General features: G+C 43.5%; 1 protein-coding gene across 1 annotated transcript in view; it reads right to left on the bottom strand.

Moving 5' to 3' along the window:
• The window catches only part of Aebp2 (AE binding protein 2), a 63,530-nt gene that overhangs the window by 22,573 nt on the left and 20,963 nt on the right, over window positions 1-19,994 (bottom strand). Inside the window, exon 3 of the mRNA XM_004670930.2 lies at window positions 7,134-7,241. Coding sequence (XP_004670987.2) covers window positions 7,134-7,241 — 108 coding nt within the window. The remainder of the gene's footprint in view (window positions 1-7,133; window positions 7,242-19,994) is intronic.

Below are 19,994 nucleotides of genomic sequence, written 5' to 3'. Positions count from 1 at the left end.
TTGTTTTGATATGCTAACAATTATTTAGGGTCCTACACTTTAAACATTTTTTACCTTAAAATTTAAACAACCTCAGCACCACTTCCTTTTCTACCCTGATGTAAAAGCCAGAAAGAAATTCAATAAACAGTTTTCAAACAGTTTTTTATAAACAGGCTAAACTATCAGATCTAGTTTATCCCTTGGAGAAGCCATCCTAAGTATATTTTTTTATCTATCATCTATCTATTTGAGGGGGGAAGTGTGTGGGCACACTAGAGCTTCTTTTCAGTACAAATAAGCCTCCAAACACAGGTGCCACTTTGTGCATCTGGCTTAACTTGGGTCCTGGAGAGTTGAACCTGAGCCATCAGGCTTTATAACCAAGTACCTGTAACTCCTGAGCCACCTCCCTAGACCTTAGCCCATGTCCTCTGTAAGCTCCACCAAGCACGGCCTCGGAAGTCTTGTGAATAGCAAGGCTGAGAACCTCCATGCATCTGCTATTCATTTTTTTCCTAATTTTTTTTTTTTTTTTGTTCATTTTTATTTATTTGAGAGCGACATACAGAGAAAGAGAGAGAATGGGCGCACCAGGGCCTCCGGCCACTGCAAACAAATTCCAGCCACATGCGCCCCCTTGTGCATCTGGCTAACGTGGGTCCTGGGGAATCGAGCCTTGAACCGGGGTCCTCAGGCTTCACAGGCACGTGCTTAACAGCTAAGCTGTCTCTCTAGCCCACATCTGCTATTCTAATGAACACAATGCACAAAGTAGCCACAGGTAACAGGCATGTAGATCTTGGGATACGATTTTTGTACATCTGCCTTTTTTTTGGTTTTTCAAGGTAGGATCTCACTAACCACATTATAGTCTCAGGGTGGCCTTGAACTCATGATGATCCTCCTCCCTCTGCCTCCTGAGTGCTGGGCTTGAAGGCGTGTGCACCACCACGCCAGGCTCTTACATCTTCTAACAAATCATTCTCAGTATCAGGCATTTAAAAATGACCCTGCCGAGTGTGGTGGCGCAGGCCTTTAAACCCAGCACTCAGGAGGCAGAGGGAGGAGGATCATCATGAGCTCCAGGCCACCCTGAGACTGCATGATGAATTCCAGGTCAGCCTGGGCCAGAGTGAGACCCTGCCTCAAAAGTAAAATAAAAAATGACCCCCAAGCTCAGTAGCTAAGGCGGCTGCCTGCAAAACCTAAGAAACAAAGGCCAATTCCCTAGCTCTCATGTAAAGCCAGATGCACAAAGCAGCACATGCACCTGGAGTCCATTCACAGAAGTGGGAGGCCCTGGTGCACCCACTGTCTCTCTCTCTGCTTGCTAATAAATATTTTTTAAAAATTAAAAAATAAAAATGGGGTGGGGCTGTAAAGATGGCTTAGTGGTTAAGCACTTGCCTGTGAAGCCTAAGGACCCCAGTTCTAGGCTTGATTATTCCCCAGGACCCATGTAAGCCAGATGCACAAGGTGGCACATGAATCTGGAGTTTGTCTGCAGTGGCTGAAGGCCCTAGCATGCCCATTCTCTCAACCCCATCCCTCCCCCCCCTTCCTTTCTCTCTCAAATAAATAAATATATATATTATAATATATAATATAATAATATATATATAAATGGCTGGGCATAGTGGTACACACCTTTAATCCCAGCACTTCAGAGGCAGAGGAAGGAGGACTGCTGTGAGTTCAAAGCACCATGAAGACTACATAGTGGATTTCAAGTCTCTGGGCTACAGCAAGACCCTACTTAAATAAACCAAAATAATAATAGTAATAAAATTATATATGTGGGGCTGGAGAGATGGCTTAGCGGTTAAGCGCTTGCCTGTGAAGCCTAAGGACCCCGGTTCGAGGCTCGGTTCCCCAGGTCCCACGTTAGCCAGATGCACAAGGGGGCGCACGCATCTGGAGTTTGTTTGCAGAGGCTGGAAGCCCTGGCGCGCCCATTGCCTCTCTCTCCCTCTCTCTGTCTTTCTCTCTGTATCTGTCGCTCTCAAATAAATAAATTAAAAAAAAAATTATATATGTGTGTGTATGTGTAATGCATGTATGTGTGTGTGTGTATATATATATATATATATATATATATATATATATATATATATATATATATATATATATATATATTCCCACCCCCCAGGGAAAAAGTCCAAAACTAGACTGGTAATGTCTTTTTTATTAGAATTTACTATATCCAAATTAGTTCCTTTCTTGAAAGCCAAGCTCCAAGCATGTAACTGGCACTGCTCAACACCAAATATTTCTTGCATATTTAATCCAGGCAATCAAACTTGCATGAGTTTCCCTATGTAGAATACCCCAAGTGAACAAATCTGTTACTCCAGGATTGTCCTTCCAATCCAAGTAACATTACCAGTTTAAACTTCTACACAATACAACACACTTCACTGGGTAGAAATCCCCACTTCCTTCAAATGCTTACATTTGTTTCAAGTGGACAACAGCTGATCTCCTTTGAGCCGGCCCTCACACCTTCAGGATACATCAGGGCACCTAATGAACTCTCAATTTCCACACATCTTGAAAATTTCACTCATGTCTCTCTGACCTGAAGCATCTTGTGGATCACTGACATTTAACATATACAAGTGGAAATCAACTGCTGCCTGGTAACCCTGATAACAATGGTGGCTCAAGCATTAACAAGCTTTTTATGCAATACTGTAAAAAAATATTCTGCTGATTGACTTACAAAAGACCCCAGGAATGTTTTTTGTATGTCAAAATAGATAAAACATTTAACACCATTATTATTAAGATTTTTGCCTACTAAGCACAAGCAGGGAATGGTGGTGGTATACACCTTACCTTTAATCCCAGCACTCAGGAGGCAGAGGTAGGAGGCATCACTGTGAGTTTGAGACCACCCTGAGAATACACAGAAGTCCAGATCAGCCTGATCTACAGTGAGACCCTACCTCAAAAAAGCAAAAACCAGTGGTAGTGCACACCTTCAGTCCCAGCTAGGATGATGGAGAGGAGTTCTGAGGCCAGCCTGGGGCTACAGAGTGAGCTCCAGGTCAGCCAGAGTAAGATACTGCATCAAAATTAAGAAGAGAAAAAATTTCAACAAAGATACTATACCATGGGTAGAGCTGCTCCCCACAGCCTTTGGTTACTAACTGAAAAAAATTCAACAAAGACACTACACAAGTGGGTAGTAGAGCCACTTCCCACAGCCATAGGTTATTAAAGATTTCTCCAGCACATTGGTGATCAGAAGTCTACAGAGGCTTCTAAAACACCACAATGCCATTTCCTTGAATTACCCACTAAAACTAGATGGTAATGATACAGGTTTTATAATTCAGGAAAAGCTTATGAACTTTTGGGCTCTTGTCTATTTTTTAACAAGATAAATAAACAGACTGAGGATAGATTATCAATCGTTACACTTATTTATTTATGTATTTATTTATTATTTATTTAGAGGCACTTACGAACCCAGGGAATGGGCTACAACCGGGATACACAGGCTTGAGCAGGCCGGACCCGGGAGCCCAGCCGAGAAACTAAGCATGGGACGGAGGAAGATGTGAAGAGGGTTTTCCAGAGAAAATGAAAAAGGCTTGCAAAGAAAACTTAGCAGTAATAAAATAACAGACAAGAAATAAAAAATAACTTTCCTCCTATTTAAGCACCATGGAGAACCCTGGCTGCTGCAATGCAGGAAGCCTTACCAGTGCTAGGACCCAAGGTTCAGGCGAGAAGAAATAAACAGCCACCTGGTAAGGCCTTCTCATCACTTACTAAGGTGGGCCTGAGTGCTGACTGGTTTGGACTCAGGAGGAAAATGTCACTGAGGGATGACACTGGACTGAATCAGATGCTGAATTCTCTTTGAATCCTCTCCTACCTGGCTAGCAGAACAGTAAATGACCTGGCTATGTCTCCTTCAGAGAGAAATGAAAATGGAACTGAGCTGGAAGCTTCCTCTCTACTGGCTGGCTGTCAAAGCACTGAAAGGTGCTATGTATGCAGCTGGAGAGAAAGGTCAGCAGTGGTGCCCAGCTTTGGACCCTGTGTGCTTCACAAACGACAATCCACACTGGAACAAGAGTTGCAAGACTGTTACAGGGATAACACCAACCACCTTCTGATAGGATTTGCAGCCCACTTCAGAGAGAAAGCATGCCTAGTACTGTGAATCTTGCCAAAAGTCGATGACTATGGAGGTTACACCCTTTGTGTTAAACAGAAAAGTTGTCAACCATCTAAACATTTGATTACAACCCTAGGTTAGTGCTGTTCTCAGAAGTTTCTTTTGCAGCAGGCAGAGACACAGAGCTGGCAAAAGTACCAAGAATAAGGTCTACTGTGTGCTCTGCCCTAAGAGACATCTATCTATACCACTCCCTCCATGGCTTGGCACTTAAAGGGATTTGCTTGCAAAGTCTGCTGGCCCAGGCTGAATTCCCCAGAGCCATGTAAAGCCAGCACAAAAGTGTTCTAGCATCAGGTATTTGTCTGCACACCCATTCACAATGCACGTAAGCAAAAAGTATTAACCCAGGTGGGCGTAAACCATGTAAGAGTGGGAGGATGAGGAGAGGCGCTGGTCTGTGGACACACGGCTGTCACACTCATGAAGTCACAGCAGCTGTGGTTCCCTGCACAAGGGCAAGGTCATCAACAGTGTGTCAAGAGTCCCCTCCCCCCCCCGCCCCCGCCCAAAAGCATCACTAGCAGTTAAGTTACCACTGCTGGGAAGGAGGAGCCATGTTCATGGGTGGTGCACCCACAGGTAGTTACCCACCCTCCAGGAAACAATGCCCCACCCACGCCCATGCAAGCAGCCCTAATGTAACTTGGTGGGCCAAAGAACAAAGAGGATGCAAGTAGGGGTTTGCAGGTGTGGCGGTTTGAATGAGAAGCCTCCCCTAAACTGATGTTTTCAGTGCTTGGGTTCCCAGCTGGTGGAAATGTAGAGGTGGAGCCTTGCTGGATAAAGTGTTATTGGAAGCATGCTCAGAGGTGTTATTTCAGCTCCTCTTTTGCCAGAGCTCAGCTCTCCTGCTGCTGTTTGCACCTGCTGTGGCAGAGGTGATTACCAGCCTCTGCTCATGCCATCCATTCCCCAGACATTATGAGGCTTCCTCTTAAGATTCTAAGCTAAAATAAATCCTCTCCTCCATCAGCTGCTTTTGGACAGGTGGTTTGGCCCAGCGATGGGAAGATCTACAACAGGCAGTCTTACACTACTGCCCAAAATGCAACCACAATTCTGGGTTTAAACTGTTTTTCTTGCCTCAGACTTCCAAAGTAGCTGAGACTGTAGGCATGTCCCCTCACACTTGAGGGGAAATGTTTTAATCTAACTATCTAAATCTGTTAAGGATTGCTTTTTCAAAAAATATTAGGTGATTTTTTTATAAGCAACTCCACAGGAATTACCTTATTGACAAAACCTAAAGAAAGTTTAGGACACAATATTTACATTCCAGTGGATATGATTTTAACAACTATTAATCTTCTTTAGATACAAGCCTTTAAATTCTGTGAAATATGCTTTCCTTAACTAGAAACCAAATTTTTTTTTTCTTAAAGAGACAGAATTGGTGCACCAGGGCCTCAACTACTGCAATATAACTCCAGATGCTTGTGTCACCTAGTAGGCATGTGAACTTGTGCTTGCCTCATCTTTATGCATCTGGCTAACATGGGATCTTGAGAGAACTTGATCATGGGTTCTCAGGCTTTGCAGACAATCACCTTAACAACTAAGCCACCTCTCCAGCCCAAATTATTTTAATGTTTAAATTTAATTAGAGTCAGACAGGGGAGGAGAGAGAGCACTAGAGTGAGAACAGGGCTTTCAGCCAGTGCCAACGAACTCCAGATGCATGCCTCCCCCTTGTGCATCTGGTTAACATGGGTCCTGGGGATTTGAACCTGGATCCTCTGGCTTTGCAGGCAAGTGCCTTAACCACTAAGCCATCCCTCCAGCCCAAATATTTTAATTTTTAATGAAGCAAAATGGAAAACCACTTTTACAGAAACTGGCTTTTTGTAAAGGCTTCCCAAAACACTGATTTGACAAAGAGATTTTACATCTAAGCTCATAGGTACAGCAAGCTCCAACCTGAGGAAAAGGCGTTATTTTCTATAATTTCTCCAGTAAGGGTAGCAGTATCTGCTAAGGCCAAAACTTTGGGCAGTAAGAAGACAATCCAATGGAAGGCAGAGGTAATAGGATCGCCATGAGTTCAAGGCCACCCTGAGATAGTGTAGCGAGTTCTAGGTCATCCTGGGCTAGAGAAAGACCCGAATTAGAAAAAAAAAGAAAGAACCAGGCGTGGAGCCACATACCTTTAACCCCAGTACTTGACAGGCAGAGGTAGGAGGATCGCCATGAGTTCGAGGCCACCCTGAGATTACATAATGAATTCCAGGTCAGCCTGGGCTACAGTGAAGCCCTACTTCAGGAAGAAAAAGAAAAAGAGAAGGGGACTGGGGAAATGGCTTAGCAGCTATGGCATTTGCCTGCGAAGCCTAAGACCTGGGTTGGGTTCAATTCCCCAGGACCCACTTAAGCCAGAGGCACAAGGGGGCACATGTGTCTGGAGTTCATATGCAAAGGCTAGAGGCCCTGGTGTGCCCATTCTCTCTCTCTGTCTCTTCCTCGCTCATAAATAAATACAGTATTTTTAAAAAAAGAAAGAAAGAAAGAAAAAGGAAGACAATCCAACTCTAAGCATTATCAACATGCAGCCAATGGTCAGATGTGGCTTGAGCTGGCTGACTGCTCACCACTACATAGATCTCTGTTCTTCAAACTCAAATGTGTGCATTCAGTAACCTTCATGTCCATCTACTTTTGAAATGCAGTCATAAGACAAACAGTTCCTGTAACGTTTTTAAGAGGGACTGAGGAAGCTCAGTGGTAGTTTGCCAAAACAGCTGTGAAGGGCCCTTAGTTCCAGCCACAGTAATGCAAAGAGAAGTTTTACAAGAGCCCGAGGGTGTTCACTTCACATTTCACTAGCTTAGCTAGCAATTCAGCACTCAGAAGACTGAGACAGGAGAGTTGTGTTTGTGTTAAGTTCAAGGCCAGCTTAAGCTAGCTACAACAGAGTGAGAGACTATCTTTCAGGAATCTCCCAGTCCACTTGCATACGTACCTTGAAAGGCTTGTCTCCGCTGTGTGTAAGCATGTGCCTCTGCAGCCAGCTCTGACTGGTGGAGGGAGTGTTATACACTTTGCAGCCCTTCCATAAGCATACAAACACCTGTGAACAGAAGAGCCACAATAATGCCCATCACTCTTCTCAGCCAGGATTTGGTTCCCCATAACTTCAAATGAATATACTTAATAAGCCTTCAACTAACAAAATCCAAGTGATGTGTATGTTGCAATCAAAATGCTTAATACACATATGACCAATTGGTACAGTGCTTTCCACAGTACTGTGCTTGAAGTGATTTGTTACAAATAAAAGAAGCTGTATAAAATTATCTTAGCATAAAAGAAATGCTTGGGCTGGAGAGATGGCTCAGCGGTTAAGGCGCAGGCCTGCAATGCCTAGCAACCTGGATTTGATCCCCCAGTACTCATGTAAAGCCAGGTGCACAAAGTGTTGCATGTGTCCAGAGTTCATTTGCAATAACTTCAGGCCCTGGTGCACCCATTCATTCTCTCTGTCTCCTTGCAAATGACTATTTTTAAAACAACAAAAAGAAATTCTTAAATACACTTGACTTTTGGAGGGCTGGAGTTAAAGGTGCTTGCTTTCAAAGCCTGTCAGCCTGGGTACCATTCCCCAGTAACCATACAAAGCCAGATGCACAGGGTGGTCCATAAGTCTGGAGTTCGTTTGTAGTGGCATGTCTCTGGCATGCCCATACTCACTCCATTCCCCCGAGATAAGTAAAATATTTTTTAAAATAAAAATAACTTTCTACTTTTCCAATAAAAAAAGCATCTTTGTCCTGCTTTCTTAAGGCTTATGTCTTCTAATCAACATGGAGCTGACGTACAAGCCAGGAAATAAATTTACAAAGTACAATTCACTTTCCGAAACTAGGCCAATAGCCTATGTATTTTTAAGGAAAAGGGAATTTATTAATTTTCACTATTAGAAAAATATAAAAACATAGCCGGGCTGGCGGTACAAGCCTTTAATCACAGCACTGGGCAGGCAGAGGTAGGAGAATTGCTGAGTTTAGGCAAGCCTGAGACTACATAGTGAATTCCAGGTCAGCCTAAACTACACTAGAGAGACCCTACCTTGAAAAACCGCAAAAAAAAAAAAAAGAAAAGAAAAAGAAAACCAACTCCCCCCACCAAAAAAAAAATAAATAAAAAGGGCTAGAGAAATGGCTTAGTGGTTGGTTAAGGTGCTTGCCTGCAAAGCCAAAGGACCCAGGTTCAACTCCCCAGGCCCCACATAAACCAGATGCACAAAGGGGTGTCCTTTGCACTGGCTGGAGACCCTGGCACACCCATTCTCTCCCTCTCTCTCTTTACCTGCCTATTTCTATATCTCTTGCTTTCTCTCAAATAAAACAAGTAATAAACTAAAACAATTAAAAAATAAATAAAAAGCAAGAGCCAGATGTGATGGAGCATGCCTTTAATCCCAGCATTCAGCAGGCAAAAGTGGGAGGATCGCCATTAGATGGAGGACACCTGAAACTACATAGTGAATTCCAGGTCAGCCTGGGCTACAGTAGTGAGACACTACCTTGAAGAACTAAAAAACACCAAAAAAGTAAATAAAATAATTAAACAAGAACATAAACATAAACAAGGATAGGTATATGGCAGATGCCGTTAATTCCAGTACTTGGGAGGCAGAGAATCACTGCGAATTTGAGGCCACCCTGAGACTACGTAAGTGTAAGTGACTTCCAGGTCAGCCTGGGCCAGACTGAGAATCTACCTTGAAAAACAAAATGAAAATTAAAAACAACATTCACAGAAGTCTAGGTACATCAAGTAAAAGGCCTACGTTCAATGCCCAGATATTAATAAATAAATATACATACAATAAATGTGTGTATAAAACCCAGGAGGATGGCACTATATGCACGCATGTATGTATTTGGAACAGGGAGATAGATGGCTTACAAGTGTGAAGACTTGATTTCAAACCTCTAGAACCCAGGTAAAAGATGGGCATGGTGCTCTGAGCGTGCAGGATGAGACAAGAGGACACAGAAGGCTTGCTGGCTACACAGTGCAGGGGAGAAGCTGGACGAGGCGGCTCATGCACTCAGCAGCTGACAGTGGAGGACCACCAACCTTGGCTACAGAACGATTCCAGGTTAGTCTGGACTACAGTGAGACCTCTGGCTCCTAAATGCATGCAGACACATGTGCATGTGCACCCTGCACACGAGCATATGCACACACACATCAGACAATAAATACAAACACACAATAAAAATTAATAGGCAGGCTTTTAACCTTTAAAAATTACTCAAAAACCGCATGATCAAATTGTGGCGTTCCACTCAAGAACCCTATTCTCACATGCATATCTGAGTATACTCTTATGTTCCTATCCTCACATGCATATCTGAGTATACTCTTATACTGTTCTACCGATTAAGAATTGCTGCCAGGCGGGTGTGGTGGCACAGCTCTTCAATTCCAGCACTTGGGAGGCAGAGGTAGGAGGATCACTGTGAGTTTGAGGCCACCCTGACACTACATAGTGAACTCCAGATCAGCCTGGGCTAGCATGAAACCCTACCTTAAAAAAAAAAAAAAAAAAAAAAAAGGTATTACTATTCTGTGACTGTTGAAATGATATCATTTATCACTATGAGTTCGAGGCCACCCTGAGACTACATAGTGAGTTCCAGGTCAGCCTGGGCTAGAGTGAGACACTACCTCGAAAAACAAAAACAAACAAACAAAAAAGTCAAAGTAACTAAGGGGGCAAAACCAATGGGTACAAGGTACAAATACATCAATATTAATACCTTAGGCTCAGGAAACACAATACAACTAGGTTTGGAAACCACCAACACTAACAACTTCAAGTTGATTATCTTCCCGTTAAGGAGAAACAATTTTTAGTGAGAAACAATTTCCTGACAGTGTTGCATTAAACTGAACACTAAAACCTGCTCCTCACTTATTTTGAGGCTCTTTTACTAAGCTAACAACAATTATACACAGAATTGTACTTTGGATGCTACCCTGCTATACATACAGAAGACATCAGAAATTCACTAAAGGCTGAGAGATGGCTCAGTCATTAATGGTGCAAGCAAAGCCTGTCAGCCCTGGGTTCAATTCCCCCGAACCCAAGTAAAGTCACAAGCACACACTGGTCCGAGTCTGGCGATGGCTCGCAGTAGGAGGAGGGACCTTTTGTACACACAGTTAGCCTAAGTCAGCCTGTCTCTGTCAAACAAGTGAGTATTTACATACATACTTAGAACTGAAGAAAACTACTGTGGTGGCTTGAATCAGTGCCACTCATACACTCGTGTGTTCTGAATGGTTGATTTCCAGCTGGTGGTGGTTTAGGAGGTGAAGTCTTGCGGGGAGAGGTGTTACATAGCCAGCTCCCCTACTCACTCTCCTGCTGCTATGTCCACCTGCTGTGGCAGAGGTGATGTCCAGCCTCTGTTCATGCCATGCTGTCCCCAGCCACCATGGAGCTTGTCTTTGAGACTAAGCCAAAACAAACAACTTTCCTCCCATCAGCTGCTTTCGCCCTGTGCTTTATGACCTACTTTAAGTGTTGGAGAGAGAGTAGTCTGTCTACCATGCACAAGGGGAAGATGACCACATCGTTCTTATCTACAGTCTTCTCTAATTTTCACTTAAATGATACAGGCAGTTGGAACAATTGTCTTCATACTTAAAATTCCTGAGCCCAAGACATTAAATAATGCTTCAGATTCTGAGGTTTAAAAGTTAATTTTAGGCTGGAGTGATGGTTTAGCAATTAAGATGCTTGCCTGCAAACCCTGAGGACCCACGTTCAATTTTTCAGGTCCCACATAAGCCAGATGCACATGGTGGCACATGTGTCTGGAGTTTATTTCCAATGGCTAGAGGCCATGCACCTGGAATTCATTTGCAGTGGTTGGAGGCTCCGGTGCACTCATTCTCTGTCTCTGTCCCTTTCTGTCTGTCTCTAATAAGTAAATAAAAATAAATCTTGATTTTAGAAAAAAGATTTTAGAAGTTACTTTTAGGGCTGGAGAGATGGCTTGGCAGTTAAGGCATTTGTGTGCAAAGCCAAAGGATCCTGGTTCGATTCTCCAGGACCCACATAAGCCAGATGCACAAGGAGGCACATGCATCTGGAGTTTGTTTGCATTGGCTGCTGGCCCTCGCATGCCCATTCTCTCTCTCTGGTTCTGTGTCTCTCTCTCAAATAAATAAATTAAAAATAAATAAAAAAACATTACTTATTAAAAAAAAAGGTTACTTTTAAGCCAGGCCTGGTAGTGTAGGCATGTATCAAAGCTATTCAACAGAGGCAGGAGGATCTCAAATTTGAGGCCAGCCTAGAAATGGTGGCACAATCCTATAATCCCAGGATTTGGGAGGCTGAGGTAGAATTCCTGGTACAATCAATCTCAAGAAATAGGAGGGGGGTAGGAAGGGGAGGAGGGAGAGAGAGATGTGAAAGAAGGGAAGGGGGAAGGAGGGGGAGGGAAGGAGAAAGAAAAAAAGAGAGGGAAGGAAGGAAGGAAGGAAGGAAGGAAGGAAGGAAGGAAGGAAGGAAGGAAGGAAGGCAGGCAGGCAGGCAAGAGGAATGGAGGGAGGAAAAGGGGAGGAGAGAGGAGGAGGGGAGGAGAAGAGAGACACTGCAAACCTGTGGTCTTAGCAGGAGGAAGGCAGAAGCACAAGTATCTGGGACTCAACGCCAGTGTGTGCTACATGAGACCCTGTCACAAAAGAACAGCTGGGCATGATGGCTCACGCTTTTAAGCTCAAGGCCACCCTGAGAACTACATAGTGAATTCCAGGTCAGCCTGGGCTACAGAAAGACCCTACCTAACAACAACAACAACAAAAAAAACACCAAAAACATGGATTCGTAAAAATGCTCCATGACTTGACATGACCTGTTGCTGAAAACTGACAAGGCTCTCTAAGTCCCTAACCAGTCAGTCTCTGAATGGGCCAGCTCCCTGAGCAAGTACCACAGCAATCGCCAAATACTGGGAATGAAGAGGCAGATTGGTGATAATCACCCCAAGGCACTTGACAGGCAGGGCAACTGAGCTTGTACATTACATGCCAAATTAGCTGTCTACGTAAACTAAGGAGCTTCAGCAGTATAATGACACAATAGAGAAAGAAACTCTAATGTTTACGTGCGTGTTTGAGAGAGTGACTTACAGGCGCACCAGAGCCTCCTGCCTCCACAAATGAACTCGAGGTACATAAACCCTGTTGGGTGTTTGCCTTTACATGGGTGCTGGGGAATTAAACTCAGGCTTTGCAAACAAGTGCTTTAATCACTGAGCCATTGCTCCAAACCCATCTTCCAGTTTTTTTAGACAGATCTCATATAACCAAGTGTTGCGACTGCAAGGTGGTGGAAAGCATGCCAGACTACATGCCACCATTTCTAAGAAAAAAGCCCATTCTTTTACAAGATATGAACAGAAGTCAAATATTTTGTGGATCCAGTTTTTTCTCTCAGATGGCTCTTTCAAAAGACAAAATGTGCCTGGGAAAAGACCCAGCGCTCAAGGGCGCAGGAAGTCCTGGCCAGTCAATCCCTTACATGCACCACATAAGCTGGACATGGTGATGCGCGCCTATAACCCAACAGTTAGAAAGTAGGCAAGGGTGCTCAATTTATGATAGCTGGGAAATGGAACCAGCCTAGATGTCCCTCAACTGTTGAGTGGATAATGAAGATGTGGCACATTTATACAATGGAGTTCTACTCGGCGGTAAGAAAAAAAGGGGTTATGAAATTTGCAGGAAAATGGATGGATCTGGAAAGGATTATTCTAAGTGAGATAACCCAGGCCCAGAAAGCCAAGCACCGCATATTCTCCTTCATATGTGGATCCTAGCTACAGATGATTGGGCTTCTGTGTAAGAAGGGAAAAACTCAGTAGCAGAGACAAGTAAGTTAAAAAGGAGATATAAGGGGAAGAGAAAGGAAGGGAGGAGGGTACTTAATAGGTTGGTATTGTATACATGTAAGTAGAAGAATAGATTAACGGGGGTGAAAAGGCCCAAAGTGAGGTCAGGGGAAGACATTGAGTAAAGGAAAGGTGGAGGGAGAGCTAATCAAAATCTAAGAGGATGCAAATAAATCATATGGAATCCTCCAGTTTCGGACAATGGAACACTCAAGAGCCATAGATTGTTGCTAGAAAATTTTCAGTGCCAGGGATGGGATACCTCCAGTGAGTTGTTGGCCAGGGAAGTCCCTGATGCCCCCAAAACATTACAAACCATTGCCAAGGCTCTTGGTTTCCTACCAGGAATAGATGGTAAGGCCCTATTGCTGAAGATTCCATATGCTTGGGCTACAAGGCCACTGAGAAATCCTGCTGGAACTGAGCTCATAATCTCCTCCATGTAGACCAGCCGACAGAAAGCTGGAAGAAGCCATTCTGAATGCCGTTCAATGGGAGAAAGAGATACCACCAGTGAAGATACTCAACAGTGGACACTACATGCCTTATAATTGGCCAGCCAGGCCAAATGAGCCAACAGGTACAATAGTGGCACGTCTGTCATGGTGGAAACCAACTGCCCTCCAATTGGACTGGAGGCCCACTCCATGGGGGAAATACATCCCTGATACTGAAAACATAAAACAGGAGTAATTATGAGCCCTATGGGTGCAACATCTGCTGATGTCTGGATAAGCATATAAACGATGCTTATCAAACTGCCCACTAAGCACTTCTCTTAATATTTATACCCTTATATTATTAACACTACTCTCACTTTGGGTAGAGAATCTTCTCTTTTCAGATGGCAGTGACCTTGGGATGACTCAGAAGGTATCATAGTGCTGGAAAGAAGTGACTGGAGTACTAAGTAACATCTCGATCACACCTTCCAAGGCTCAGGGTCTAATGTGGAAGAGGTGGCGGAAATATCAGAGCCAAAAGAAGGGTAGGACTCCTTACAACGTGCTCCTCCAGACACAAAATGGCCTGCATATCCATGACCTCACAGTACCTGACACTACCTACACAAGACCATCATAAGACGAAGAAAAGATCATGACATCAAAATATAAGAGAGACTGATTGAGATGGGGAGAGGATATGATGGAGAATGGAGAGTGGAAAGTGGTAGGGGAGGGTATTACCATGGGATATTTTTTATAATCATGAAAAATGTTAATAAAAAATGCACACACACACACACACACATGCAAAAGATTAAAAGGGCATATGCTTAAAAAAAAAAAAGTAGGCAAGGAACTCAGATCAGCTCCACCAGAATGTGGCCACAATGGACTACATAAGGCCCTGACTCAAGAAAAATGTAATTTCTGTACCACCTAACCACAGTGATAGGTGAAAAAGTCAGGAAAATCTAAACTGCACTGAGTTCAGCTGCCATAAATACAGTTAGTCACATGTATGAGGCAGCATAAATAGCTTAACGAGGGGAGGGAAATACTTCTAAACTATGGGTCATGGTTTTGGTTTCCTAAGGTGACTATTAAAGTGGAATGAGACCAAGAATAAAAATTAAAATAGCATTTAGATTATGTTAACACCACAATAAAACTGTCATCTGTCACTTGTTAGAATATAACATAAAACCTTCTAGCATTACCAATTCTTTCCTCATTTGTTTCCATGATCATTTAACTCTTAGACTAAATAGTCATCTAGGCCAGGCTACATGGTGATGCACTATCTTAATCCCAGCACTCGGGAGGCAAAGGTAGGAGAATCACTGTGAGTTCGATGCCAACCTAGAGCTGCCAAATGAGTTCAGGTCAGCCTGGGCTAAAAAGTTGAGACCCTACCTCAAAAATAAAACAAAAAGTCATCTAAGCTGGACATGGTTGGAGCACACCTTTAATCCCAGCATTCAGAAGGCAGGCAGAAGTATGATCTCACTGTGAGTCAGAGATGAGTACACAAAACTCAGTGTGAGAGCCTAGCATGTACAAGGACCTGGACTCTATCTCCATCCTCCACCCTGAAGAAATCCCTGCATTAACTCAAAACTCCAGACACACACAGTAGAAGATGAGTTTCAATGGTACAGATCTCAGTTCCAAGTGATATGGAGAAAGTTCTGGAAAAGGGCAAAAGACTGCATAACAATGTGGATTTACTCCTTGTGAATAAATTACATATTGAAAAACATTAAGTTGCTTTTTTAAAGGCCATTGACTCTCCTTCCACAAAAAAAAAAAAAAAAAAAAAAAAAAAAAAAATCAGTGCTCCAAAAATTGTTTTTCAAAGAACAAAACACAGCCAAAAGAACAAAATCAGATCTCAAGCACTCATCTGTCGCCTGTAACCCAACACTCAGGAAGCCAGGAAGGAGGATTGCTTCAACACTTGGGAGGGAGAGGTAGGAAGATTGCAGTTGAGTTCAAGGCCACCCTGAGACTCCATACTGAATTTCAGGTCAGCCTGGTGTAGAGTGAGACCCTACCTCAGAAAACCCAAAGAAGGGGGGAGGGGAGGAAGGGAAGGAGGGAGGGAAAAGCTGGATGTAGAGCTGCACACCTTTAATCCCAGTAGTATGGGAGGCTGAGGTAGGAAAATCTCTATAAATTTGACCTTACCTGTGGGGGGCAGAGGAGACCGCCCCCCTCAAAAAAAGACCTACCATGCACACCTTAAATCCCAGTACTATGGGAGGCTGAGGTAGGAGGATCATATGGGTTTGGAGCCAGCCTGGGGCTACAGAATGAGTTCCAAATCAACCTGGATTAGAGTTAGACCCTGCCTCAGAAAAAAAAAGTTTTCCTTGTGTCTTTTTTTCTTTTTTCTTTTTTTTTTTTTTAATTTTTTTTTTTAATTTTTTTTTTTAATTTTTTATTTATTTGAGAGCGACAGACACAGAGAGAACGACAGATAGAGGGAGAGAGAGAATGGGCGCGCCAGGGCTTCCAGCCTCTGCAAACGAACTCCAGACGCATGCGCCCCCTTGTGCATCTGGCTAACGTGGGACCTGGGGAACCGAGCCTCGAACCGGGGTCCTTAGGCTTCACAGGCAAGCGCTTAACCGCTACGCCATCTCTCCAGCCCTCTTTTTTTCTTTTTAATTGTTTTTTGTGGTAGGGTCTCACTCTAGCTCAGACTGACCTTGACCCCCTACCCTGCCTCCAGTGTGCTACGGTTAAAGGCGTGCGCCACTCCACCAGGTCTCTTGTGTCTTTTTCCGTAATATCAAGTGTCAAGCTCTCATTCACGGTTTATTACTCAGGGCAGACACACAGCTCGGTAGTATGCGTGACTGGCATGACTGGGCTCTGGAGCTTGAACCCCTTATACTTTTACCTTTGAGAAAAGTCTGCATCCCAAAGATGGCATATAAAGTCTGCTATGCAGGACCTATGCTTCTAAGATCCTTTATATTTAGTTTTATCATTTATCAATTTTCAAACATTAGGACTCCTTTTGCTTGGCCAGAAAAACTTGTTTTGTACAATTTTTTATATTTTTCTTTATTTGAGAGAGAGAATGGGCACACCACTGCAAACAAACTCCAGATGTGTGTGCCCCCTTGTATATCTGGTTTACATTGGTGCTGGGGAATCAAACTGAAGTCCTTAGGCTTTGCAGGCAAAAGCCTTAACTGCTAAGCCATCTTTCTAGCCCAAAACCAGCAAGGTTTTTCCGTTTTGTTTTGTTTTGGTTTTTCCAAAGTAGAGTCTCACTCTAGTTCAAGCTGATCTGGAATTCACCATGTACATACATACTATGTATGTCTCAGGGTGGCCTTGAACTCATGGCAATCCTATCTCTGCCTCCCAAGTGCTGGGATTAACGCCATGCACCACCATGCCCAGCTCAAAACTTGTTTTTTAATATTGGTTTTTAATATTTATTTACTTATTTGTAAGACAGACAGAAAGAGATGGAAAGGGAAAATGGGTGCAGAGTCTCTAACCACTGCAAACTCACTCCAGACGCATGTGCCACCTTGTGCATCTGGCTTATGTGGGTCCTGGGGAATCGAACCTGTGTCCCTAGGCTTCATAGCCAAATGCCTTAATTGTTAAGCCATCTCTCCACAACATTTTTTTTTTTTACTTTTTCAATTTGAGTCAATTTTTTTGGTGCATCCCCAGCCCAAGTAAGCACTCTTAAAATTAGCTTGGAAAATTAAAATTAAATTTTAAATTTATCTTTTAATTTAAAATATTGCTAAACTGTAATTCTATTTCATAAAAAGAAAACCCTGTCTGTAAGTGCCTTTTTTCTCAGAATCTGAAGTAACTAAGCATATTCACATAAGACTGTGGGCTGACACAATCTGTAGCATCGAAGTTTCAGAAATGTGAAATTCTCCCAAGCCTACTAAAAGCCAAGAGAACCAGTAGAACTGGTAACCCTAAACTCTATACATGGCAGCTCAGTCAGTCAAGTGCCAAAGAGCTGCTGAGTGACAAAAAGCAGGTGGCATGGCTCTAAAGCAATGCAACAAGCAGTATCCAGCACTAGTTTACAGAAGGCAGCACTAAGAAAAGGGCATCATAATGCTACCCGGCTGTAATCTGAGCTACTCTGGGACTGAGACAAAGGACTGTAAATGCCAGGCCAGCCTGAGCTATATAATGAAATTCCTATCTTTACATGAGGCCTGGAGGACGGGCGTGGTGGCACAGGTCTTTAATCCCAGCACTTGGAAGGCAGAGGTAGAAGGATCACCTTGAGTTCAAGGCTACCCTGAGACTACATAGTCTCATAGGTCAGCCTGGGTGAGATTGAGACCCTACCTAAAGGGGGGGGGAGGAGGCTGGAGAGATGGCTCAGCAGTTAAGGTACTTACTTACTTGCAAAGCCAAAGGATCTAGGAAGATGGCACATGCACCTGGAGTTCATTTGCAGTGGCTAAAGGCCCTGGCTCACCCATTCTGTAACTTTCTCTCAATTGAAAAAAACATAAAAAAGAGGTCTGGAGAGATGGCTCAGTGGTTAAGGTGTTTCCTGCAAAGCTTAAGGAGCTGGGTGCTATTCCTCAGTACCCATATAAAGCCAGATGCTGTAACAAGGCACAGCAAGCAGAAGCAGTCCAAGGGTTAGTTAGTTAGTGCTGTGTACAAATATAGCTTTTCTTCTCTGTGGCCGTGGCAATAGCCGTGGGGCTAGAAAATAACCATGCTCTAGCGGCTGGCATGGAAACTGAGGAGCGCCCTTCTTATGGCTGCTTTTTTTCGTGTTAATAAAGTACATTTGATGTTCTCCCAAAAAAATAAAATAAATAAAAATAAAGCCAGATACACAAGGCGACACATGTGCCTGAAGTTCACTTGCAGTCCTCTCCCTCTCTCATAAACATATAAACAAACAAAACAAAATATTTTAAAGAGAACTGGAGAGATGACTGAGCAGTTAAGGCTCTTGTATCCAAAGCCTAAGGTCACAGGTTCTATTCCCCAGTACCCACATAAAGCTACATACACAAAGTGACACACACATCTGGAGTCCATATGCAGAAACTGGAGGCCCTGGTGCACCAATTACATGTCTGTCTTATGAGTCTGCTTGAATGTACACTTATATCCACAGAACTAGGTGTACTGGTGCACGCCCTTAATACCAGCTCTCCAGCGGCAGAGTTAAGAGGACTGTTTTGAGTTTAGGACACGTGAGACTACAGTGATTCCCAGTCAGCCTGGGCTAGAGAGACCCACCAGAGGAAAGCGAGGAGTACTGGCACACTGGGGAGGCAGAGGTAGGAGGATCGCTGTGAGTTCAAGTCCACCCTGAGACTACATACTGAATTCCAAGTCAGCCTGGGCTAGAGCGAAACCCTACCTCTAAAAAAAAAGTTTTGGGGGCTGGAGAGATGGCTTAGTGGTTAAGCGCTTGCCTGTGAAGCCTAAGGACCCCAGTTCGAGGCTCGGTTCCCCAGGTCCCACGTTAGCCAGATGCACAAGGGGGCGCACGCGTCTGGAGTTCGCTTGCAGAGGCTGGAAGCCCTGGAGCGCCCATTCTCTCCCTCTCCCTCTCCCTCTCCCTCTCTCTCTCTCTCTCTCTCTCTCTCTCTCTCTGTCTTTCTCTCTGTGTCTGTCGCTCTCAAATAAAAAAAAAAAAAAAAAAAAAGTTTTGGGGTGAGAAATCACCAAGTGTTTACCAGCAATGGATTCTCTAGCCAAAAAAAGAGAAGAGAAACTGATGTATGTTGCTCTGACTTGCCTGATCAGCTCTGTATTCACTCCCACTTTGGAACTGCATGAGCCCCACAAAATCGAATGCATTCTAGAATGTGCAGGTCAACATTGACTAATAAATGACACTGACAAGACCTGGAAACTATGATCAATTCTCAGTACAGTGAGTTCAGTTTGCCATGTTGCAGGACTGCATGCACTAGCCCTGGCACCAAGGGTCTCCAGATGGCATCACCATCAGCTATAACCCATGACCACAAGGGACACTGCCAACTCTTAAGTACTCTCACTCAAAATGTCAGAACCTCCATTTGTAATATTTTTACTACATTAGTTTTGTTTGTTTTTCAAGGTGGGTTCTCTCTAACCCAGACCTGGAGCTCACTCTGTAGTCCCAGGCTGACTCTGAACTCAACACTCCTCCTCCCTCTGCCTCCTGGTAGTACTGAGATTAAAGGTGTGAATTACCACACCTGGCACTGGACTACATTTTTAAAAGTCTAATTTCATAAAAGCAAAATAAATAATTTGTTCTATTTTTATGTGACCCTATCAAGCAGGAGCAAATTAATTACAAAGTAGAAAAAATTCTTACGTAAAAAGTCTCCACTGAGTGGAGTTTCAAAGCGGAAAGTTGGGAGAGGGAGGGAATTACCATCGAATGTTGTTTACAATCATGGAACTTGTTAATTATAAAAAGTCTCCAACTACTTT

The sequence above is a fragment of the Jaculus jaculus genome, chromosome 22 (assembly GCF_020740685.1).
Source record: "Jaculus jaculus isolate mJacJac1 chromosome 22, mJacJac1.mat.Y.cur, whole genome shotgun sequence".
Lineage (NCBI taxonomy): Eukaryota > Metazoa > Chordata > Mammalia > Rodentia > Dipodidae > Jaculus > Jaculus jaculus.
Note: the sequence above shows the minus strand (reverse complement) of the source record. Positions and strands in the feature narration are given on the sequence as shown.